The 9,454-nt window shown below is 62.3% G+C and overlaps 1 protein-coding gene across 1 annotated transcript in view; it reads left to right on the forward strand.

Annotated features, from left to right (window-relative positions):
• Nucleotides 1–9,454, forward strand: part of COLEC11 (collectin subfamily member 11) — a 17,394-nt gene that overhangs the window by 6,990 nt on the left and 950 nt on the right. The window contains exons 4-6 of the mRNA XM_025045786.1: nt 6,523–6,594; nt 8,281–8,334; nt 9,349–9,444. Coding sequence (XP_024901554.1) covers nt 6,523–6,594; nt 8,281–8,334; nt 9,349–9,444 — 222 coding nt within the window. The remainder of the gene's footprint in view (nt 1–6,522; nt 6,595–8,280; nt 8,335–9,348; nt 9,445–9,454) is intronic.

Here is a 9,454-nt window from a genome sequence, read left to right on the forward strand (position 1 = left end):
GGGTGCTCTCGGCAGCACCAGGGCAGACCCGCTGCTTCGGCGCCACGTTTTCCTGCCGAGTCATGAGAAACCGGCGCAGGAAGGGCCTGGTCAGCGATCGGCCCCATGCCGAGCGCGCGTGCGCACGGGGGGCCCAGCCCGCCGCAGCGTTGGGCAGTTCGGCCGTTTCCAGTTTAAAAATTACTATCACCACACAAAGCAGGGCGCCCAACATCTGTTTTTAAAGCAGTGCGTGGATTGTATACGTTTTGGGGCGTGGTCTCTACCTCCCTGTGAAGCGTGCATTGCGGTGGGTTTGACAGCTGTGACCTCCGTGGGCCTTTGTCCCCTTTGAGACCCGGAGCCTCTGTCACCGCCCTCTACACCTGACCCCTTCATCGACCCCAGCACTGATTTTTATTTCTCGCTTTTCCCTTTAAAAGTCATTTTTAAAAGTCGTTCCCTAAATATGACTTTTAACAATAAATGAACTATTCTCATAGTCCAGAGAGTAAAATGTACAGAAACGATTCACACGGAACGGCCACCTTCCCGTCCCCACCCCCGGCGGCCACTGTCCGGCGTGTTTGTCTGGGCGGGGTCGCTGCATGAAGTGGCAAGCGGATGTGCACTCTGTCCCACGGGCAGGGCTGTGTGACGCACACATCGCTCGGCGCCCTGCCCTTCCCGCTCGGGGACGATGCTACGTGAGGTGTGCAGGCCTCCCCCATCCTCTCCCAGGTGTGGCTTTGTCACGCTTTGTCCAGTGTCCCTCCCACCATGGGCACTTACATTTTCCTAGGGGGTGGCTGCAGGGTTCAGAGGTGTGGGACTCAGAATCTCCCTGGGAAGGCACATGTCACTGCCCGCAAACTGGCCCTGGCACGGAGGCTCCGGGGACATTTCTTCTGCGGTCCTCTGGAAGCGGCCCCTAGTGGCATGTCCTGATGAGTGCCCGTGAGCGCAGCCGGCCTGCTTCACACCGTGCCCGTGCCGCCACGCATGTGACTCCCTGCGAGACCGCGGCCACCAGGGCGGCCCCACCTCTTCCATCCCGGTACCTCTGGGGCGGGCCTCGCGTGGCACCTGTGCTTGGAAAAGCCTCCGTCAGTTGTTTGGAAAATACCTTGAGCTTCAGTACCTTCAGATTATCTTTGAAATCGGTGGGTGGCCCGGGTGTGCGGACGTCCCCCTGCCCCGCCCAGGCTGTGGACGGCGCTGCGGCTGCTGGCCCCGCGGACCTGGGCTCGTCCGGCTCTCCACTGAGCTGAGGCTCTGCTAGTGGCTTGGCATAGAGCCAGCCAGGGCGCCCGCTCATCCTGTGGCCTTGGTTGAGGGGAAGGGAGCCAGGAGGTGCTCAGGAGGGGCCGATGCCGCTGGGCTGCCACGGACCTGGACCGCGGGTCGGTCTGGACCATCTCGACACCACCCCTGGGTCCCCCTCTCGCCTCCGCTGTGCCCCCGTGGGGCCCGGCTGTGGGTGCGGCTGCCTTGGGCTGCTTTGCCGGGTGTTGGGGGGTCTCCGGTCGGTGAGCAGCCCCCTGCCGGGATGCAGAGGGCCGCAGGAGAAAGTGCGCAAGCCGACAGTTGCCTTTTCTGAAATGGCAAAGACAGAAGCCCCCTGCCGTCCTTTGTCCTTTGAGATAAGGAGCAGCTCACGCTTCTCGCCTGCACAGCTGTGTAGAAACGGTACGGAGCTGGCTTTGCTGACGCCACCGCTAAGTGTGTCATCTCAGCTTTCAGGGTCCTGGTCCCCAGACGCGCAGCTAGGGCGAGGCGAGGGCGGCTGCGGGCCCCTTGGTCTCGGGGGCTGGGACTCGGGCACGCCGCGGTGGAGGGGGCCCCTGTCAGCGCAGCGCTCCCTGGGCTCTGCGATGTCGCGTGAGCCTTTGTTAAAAATCGCTGAGGACGTTCAATTGCAATTGCTCTTTTTGCCCCGTCTTCACTTCAAAAGACCGTGTGACATCTGCATTAAAATTAATAAGAATCACCTGCCTGCTGTGAGCTCCCCTCCCCCTGCGTGTCTGGAGGACAAGTGTGTTCTACGCACTTCTCATTAGAGGCGGGGTGACGGGGGGCATCACACTGGCTCCCAGTCCTCTGGGCGCCTCCACTAGGGCCCCCCGAACATAAAGGGACAGGACTCTGTGTCTCGTGTGTTCCCCATCATCTCACACAACAGCGTGGGGGGCGGTTTGCTCGCTTTCTGCGATGAGCGGCTTGTCATTGGAGGAGCTTGAAGACCCTGGAAGCAGGAAGAGGCAGCTGAGCTCCTGTCCCCACCTGCTCCCCTCTGGGGACCCCAGGGTTTGTGACCGCAAAGGACCTGGGAGTGCTGGGGGGCAGGGAGTGTCGACGGCCGCGGGGGTTTCAGTGGCTCTCGCATTTTCTCAATGCACCCTGAGACAGGACGTTCTTGTCAGACACAACGGCTCGTGCCAGCGGGTGGGGGGCGGGGTCGCTGTGCCTGACTGTCACAGGGACAAGACAGGGACAGTGCCCGGGAGGGGAGCTCCGGGCTGCTCAGACAGTCTGAGTTCAAACCCAGCTCTGCTTAGCAGATCCACAGCCAGTGTGGACTGAGGTGAAGGTAGGCCGTGTACATGCGTGTGTGTACAGCGTGTGTGTTTGTGTCTGTATATTTGACTATGTCGATTGGATATGTGTACGTATGTTTGTCTGTGTGCACGGCATGTACGTGTGTGCATCTGTGTGCATGTGTGCGCATGTGCATAACAAGCGTGCATGTGTGAGTGCATGAATGTGAGTGTGTGCATGTGTGTGCACACGTGTGCATGCGTGCACACATGCATGTATAATGCGAGTATGTGTGTATGTGTACAGTGTGCATATGTGCAATGCGTGTGCATAAAGTGCATGTGTGTAATGTGTGCATGCATGTAACAAGTGTGCATCTGCATAATGTGTGTGTATGTGTGTGTATGATGTGTGTGCATGTGTGCGTGCGTGCATGTGCATACCATGTGTGCATGTGTGTATAACTTGCGTGCATGTGTGTATGTGTATAACATGTGTGTGCATGTGCACGATGTGCGTGCATGCGTGTGTGCATGTGCATGCCATGTGTGCGTGCATGTGTATGATGTGTGTGCATGCGTGCATGTGCATAGCATGTGTGCATGCGTGTATGTGCATAACGTGCATGCGTGCATGTATGTGCATGATGTGTTTGCATGTTTGCGTGAGTGCATGTGTATAACGTGCATGCGTGCGTGTGTGTATGTGCATAACATGCGTGCATGTGTGCGTGAGCGCACGTGTATAACGTGTGTGTACATGCCAGCCCAGCACGGCTGCGGTGCTCGTGCTATGCATTCCAGCTGGGTGTCACGAGCTGGGAGCTGAGCATGGAGAGGTGTGGCCCTCTGGCTGTGTAGTGTGTCCACCAGGCCCAGCTGTCCCCAGAGGCCTTCTTGTAAGGCTGTGCTGTGTGACCAGGTCTTCTGTGTCCGAGGGCATGGTGTGGTGCCACACGGAGGCGGCTGTGTTCTAGGGAGGGAGGGTCTGAGCAGGGACAGGGGTGTGGGGCGCCTGGCGGCCTCCTGACCCCTCTCTGGTCATGCGCCCGTCCCCATGGACGCAGGAGGCAGCTCCGGGGGCTCTGCTGGGCCGCTCGGCCTCCCTGGTTTCTCAGTCACCAGCTCCCCGCCTTCTGGGCTGGGCGGGGCCCTTGTCTGCCCCCCACCCCCAGGCCCAGCTCTTAAAGGCGCACTTCTGGTGGTGCCTGGGTCCGTGGGGAGCCGCTCTGGTGCTGGGGAGCCCGGCCCACTGCCCACAGCTGAGGGCCGGGGTTTAGAGCCCAGAACATGGGGCCTGAACGAGACAGCCACAGGGAGGTGCCGGGCGACCGCAGCGTGAGCACCTGTGATGCTGTGTTGCAGGAGAGAAGCCGAGGCCCAGTGCGGCCTTCGCCGTCCAGGCTGCGACGGGGCAGGGCCATGTCCACCCGCCTGAGGCAGCCGTGCTCTGGGTCTCCAGCCTGCTGTATGTGGCGCTCACCTGACCACTCTGAATGTCAGCTTTCCTTCTGGGGAAAGTGCATCGGTCAGCCGGTCAGGCACGAACACCAGACATTTATTCCCTTGTGGCCCTGGGGGCTGGATGTCCGCGGTCAAGGTGCCGGTGGGTGGGCTTCTCTGGGCCTCGCTCCTTGGACGAGACGGTCTCCTTCTCCTGTGTCCTCGTGTGGGGAGGGCAGCTTTAGCGGTGCATTTGGGACAGACACAGTTCGGTCTATTGCAGGAGGCAGTGGTGGTCAGGCTGCAATGGGCACCCAGCCTGGGGGCAGGGTGTCTCTCCTTTAGAGGGATGACGGAGCGGAGCACGTGGGGGAAGGCAGCCAAGGTGGGGGAGGGTTCTTGGCCAGGCGAAGAGGAGATGTGAGGGAGAAAATGGCCGTCCCTCAGCTGTTGCCCGATGGCCCGTCCACCCCACCAAGACCAGCCCCGGGGCCCCTCGACCTCGCCGCCCTGCCAACCTGTTGTGTCCTGACCTCGCGGCCACCCGTGGTGTTGGTCCTTCCCCCCTGCACTGCTCACATGGTGTCAGTGCCTCCTGCTCCCGGCCACACAGCGTCCCCTGCAGACCCGAGCTCCCCCTGCATGGTCCCACTGGCCTGCTGCTCCCACGGGCGCCTGCTCTCCAGGTGACATCACCCCAACCCCAGTCTCCAGCAGGCCGCCCCACAGGCCGCCTCACCTCTGCCACGGATCTGGGGCCCTCCAGCCTCAGCCTCCCGCGGGCCTCGCCATCTCCTGCATTCCAGGCAGGGCAGCTGCCCACCGCTCGTCCCCGCGCCCCGCCCCCCACCCTGCACTCACAGGACGGTCACTTCCGCTTCCTCAAGTCTGGATGCTCCTCTCAGTCCCCACCAGACGCCCCTCCCTGTGGCAGCCGTCGGCGCTCACCCGTCCTCCCTGCCCAGACATGCCGTAAACACGAATCCACCGTGTCCCTGTCCACCTGCCCACCACGCTGCCTGTGTGCCGCTCTCGGATGCCTCCCTGCCGGTCCCCTGGCCTGGCCAGCTCAGAGCCTGCCGTAGTCCGCGTGTCTCATGCTGCCTGTGCACGTGCCCACTTTCCTCGGCAAACTCTGAGTCCTGTTCCTCCCGTGTGCCCGACACCACGTCCAGCTCGCAACACATGGCACCTGAGGCCTGAGTCACCCGTGTCCGTCATGGCTGGACCAGGTGCCTGATCCGGGCCAGCCTCCGGACCCTCCAGTTCCCTGTGTGTGATGAGTCACTTCTGTGACCACGTAGGAGGACGACGTGAATGTGCTTCGTGAGCAAACACTTCGTTTTATGCAGCTGGCGGCCATGCCGTGCGGTGCGTGTTTCTGCCTTTGCTGTGACTCTGATCTCTCTTCTGAGTTGAGGGACATGACAATGCCAGGAGCACGTTGGTGTCACAGCAGGACAGGCGTGTCACGTGAGGGCCTCCCCACCCCGTGCTGCGGAGCGGCCCGACCCGGGCTGTCGACGATTGTGAACGCGTCCACAGGAAGTGACACACCCAGATCTGGTGGCCGGCTTCCCCGTTTCCTGCGGGTCCTTGCTGGCTCTTGGCTGGCTTGGCCTGCAGCCTGTGGCTCTGGCCGGCCGACGGGCAGGGGCGGCTGCCCAGGGTGTAAGAACGGGCTTGAGAAGGTCGCCTGCCCTGACCTGGTCTGCTGTGTGAGTGGGTGGGGGCGGCCTCTCCATCTCGGTCCTGCGGGTGGGCAGACAGGCTGTCGGGGACATGGCGTGACAGCCCCTCACTGTGCCCTCTGGTTGCGAGGAGCGTGGTTGTGAGGGGCGGGGGGTGGTGACCCGCAGGCCGTGCTGACAGATCCCCTCGGGGTTCCGCCACATGCTGGCCCTGTCGCTGGGCAGGCGGTGACGCATGCAGAGCCCTCTGCCACCCTCTCCTCCAGCTCATCTCTGGAGGCTGCAGGTCAAAGGGCGCACCTTCAAAGGCAGTGACACAGGCCCGATGGCTCTGCCACTCACATATCCCGGTGTCGCAGCTGGTACAGGTGGCCTGGTTCCTCTATGTTGACAGGAGCCTAAGTCACCTGGTTTGCCTGGGGCGGGGAGCGAGCTGGGAGGACTGTCCTATGGGTGGGGGCAGGCCACCCCCTCCCATAGTCGGGTGTGGACTGGCTTCAGTGTGGGGCGCTCAGGACCTGCTCAGGACCTGGCCTGGCTGTGGCTTCTGGGGGCGGGTGTGCTTCTCAGGTACAGTGACAGGTGACCTGTGGAGAACCTGCTGGTGTCAGCCACACACATGACCTGGAAGACATTAAGAGCTGTGTTTTTTGGTCTCATGTGCACGCGTGTGTTCGTGCATGTGTGCGTGCGTGTGTGCGTGCGTGCGTGTGTGTGCACGTGTGCATGTGCGCGTGTGCGCGTGTGTGTGTGCATGTGCGTGTGCGTGCGTGTGCGTGTGTGTGCGTGTGGGCGTGCGTGTGTGAGAGATGCTGACGGGAGAGAGATCGCATCACCTGTGCGTCCACCAACTCTGATCTCGTTTTCCACAGGAGACATGGGTGACAAAGGACAGAAAGGCGGTGTGGGTCGCCACGGGAAAATCGGTCCCATTGGTTCCAAAGGTATTTCCGACGCCTCCTTTCCTCGCGTCCCCTCCCAGGCTCTGGTGCCCGGTGCTCCGAGAGCCAGGCTGACCAGCCTTGGCTGGTGGTCATGGTTACTTTTGTGCGTTAGTTTATTCGTGATAGATTCTGTCCCACGCTTCTGGGAGCGGTCAGCAGTCACTGCTGGCCTGGTCAGAGCAGCCGAGTCCCCCCGTCCCACAGACCTGCACACCCCAGTTGCGAGTCAGGAGCCGGTGGGCCGGGGGACACTCGGCTGGCATCTCCCTCAGCAGCTTAATCACGGGCCGGGCGGGGCCCATGCCCGGAGACACTGTCCACCTCAGACACTGCTCTCGCGGCAAGATGCCTGCCAGTCTGAATCATGTCCGCCTCACGACCTCGCGTGACCCGCACGGCCCTGCCATGGACGGCAGAGTGGGGACTGGGGCCCAGGGCAGGTCAGGGCCGGCTCCAAACCTCGCAGCTTCCTCCCCACACTGGGGCACAGTCAGCAAACACCCTCTCAGCCCTGATTTGTCCCTCGCTGTGCTGGGCCCCAGAGGGCACAGCGGGGTGCAGGAGGCGAGGACCCCCCCAGATCCTGAGCTCAGCGAGTGACCCCAGGGAGGGTCTCCTGGCTGCTGGAAGCCACAGGACCGAGGCTGGGAGGGCCTATGGGCAGGGCACGGGGGCCAGAGGGACGGGGGGCGGGGTCGCCCAGTGCTGGTGTGGCTCTCGAGCCTGTTACCCCGCCTGGGTCTCAGCCGTGAGTGGGTCAGGTGGCTTGCCCTGGTCTGGCCATGCTGCCCCAGCCCAGCCCAGCCTGGATGTGTAAGCCTCCAACACACAGCAGGGCTGGGTAAGCCCCGGTGTCTCACCGAGGGACAGCTCGCCCCAAGGCCATCATGGGGCTTAGCCTACTCGATTCGCTTCATCCCTGAGCCCCGCAGCCTGGTCCAGCTGGCCTCAGGACTCCCCAGCCCCTGATGCTAATGAGAGAGCACGAAGGGGTCAGGTGGGCGGAGACCGCCGGGCTCTGTCCCTTCCCAGGCCAATGGCACGTGAGCCCATGGAGGCGCAGTCACCGCCCCTCGCCGTTCCATGCCGGCTGAGACGCCGTGCTTTGGAGATATCCATGCGCAGTAGCTGCAAAGCTTTGTGGCTGTGGTTTTGCTCCACCCCACAAAGCTGAGGGCAGTGGAGGGATCGAGTGAGTGTCCAGGGACCGGAGCCCAGGTCAGCTAGGGCTCTGCCCTCCTGCGATGCCATGCTGCCTCTTGTGGGGGTCGGGAAGGGCCCTGAGAGCCTTCTCCATTTGGGTGACATGCTGCCTGCCGTCCACGGGGCTCTACGGTCACATGTCCTGCCCGGGCGTCCTGCTGTGATGAGGCACACAGCGGGGACGGCCACCTGGACTGGCTGCTCCTCACTCCCGGTGCCAGCGGCTCATTACATGGCGTCTGCAGACTGTTCTGTGACACATCGGGGTTTTCTGTCCAATACCCCCACGGTCCCGTGAAGCGTTGTGTTCTGTGTCACACACACAGATCCTGAGCACCTAGGTGTGGACGGGTACTTAGTCACTCCTGTGGCTCCGGGAGCCACCCCGGGGCTCCCCGTGGAGAACAGCGTTGTCAGCCCCGACACCTATGAACTCGCGAAACGTGTTCTGCTGGCGACTCTGCCCTCGCTTTTCCTTTTCAGGTGAAAAAGGAGATTCTGGCGACATAGGACCCCCTGGCCCTAATGGAGAACCTGGTATGGCATAAGGGCTCCAAGGATTTTTAAACATGTATTTAAAAACTGCACTTTTGAAAAAAGTATAGCTCGTGAAATAAAACGGCACGAGGCTGGCAAACGGGGTGTGTGTGCTGACGTGCACCCCCGTCCGTCACGCTCTCGCCCACGGTCGTGGCCTCCCGTTTCCTCCTCCCTGCACACTCCCGCCTTCTGACCACCGTCCGCTGGCCGACCGCGTGTGCTCATGGCGCCTGCGCAGTCCGGCTCAGACATGGCGTCCTGCGCACGCTGTCCTCATTCCTACTGCCTCTCAGGGTCCCCGCTTCCTCCGACCGCAAACTCCCGAGAAAAGCGATGTTTTCCTCGCCGGAGACATCCCAGCAGCCTGCACCCTACGACTGCTCCCTCGCACCGGGGGTCAGGCCAGCTATGCCCAAGGCCACACCGCGGCCCCCCCTCCGCTTCTTCCCGTGGGCGGCTCAGGCACCGCCCACGCGGCGTGTTCGTCTTCCCAGCCCAGCCTCACAGTGGCGCCACCTCCTGCCGCGTCACTCACGCAGGGCCGGGGGTCCCCCAGCTCCCCCAGCTCCCCCCGTAGTCACACAGTCACCATGGCCTCTGGGTCCTGCCACCACCGTTTTTCTCAAATGTCTTCTCTCCGACTCTGCTGTTCCTGCCCTGAGCCACGCCACGCAGTCCTCTCAGTTACGGCCATCTCCTGCGTCCATCATCTCCTGCCGTCCATCATCTCCTGCGTCCATCATCTCCTGCCGTCCTCTCCGAGGCCTCTCTGTCCCTGCCCCTCCGTGTTTCCCTTCCCACGCCGACTAGAGCGGTGCTTTAGGACACGAATCTGACCTTGGCTCGTCCTTGCCTTTAGGGATAGTCCACAATCCCTGGCATGGCCTAGAGGCCTGCATGGGCCGTGGAATAACGTTCGTTCTTGGGCGCGGGGTGGGGCGGGGGGGGTCCTTCTTTCTGGGCCCGACCCCTGGATCAGCCTCCGTGATGTGCCGGACCCGGTCTCGGCAGGTGTCCCATGTGAGTGCAGCCAGCTGAGGAAGGCCATCGGCGAGATGGATAACCAGGTCACCCAGCTGACAAACGAGCTGAAATTCATAAAAAGTGGTACGTCCCT

This window comes from Pteropus alecto, unplaced genomic scaffold (assembly GCF_000325575.1).
Source record: "Pteropus alecto unplaced genomic scaffold, ASM32557v1 scaffold61, whole genome shotgun sequence".
Classification (NCBI taxonomy): Eukaryota; Metazoa; Chordata; class Mammalia; order Chiroptera; family Pteropodidae; genus Pteropus; species Pteropus alecto.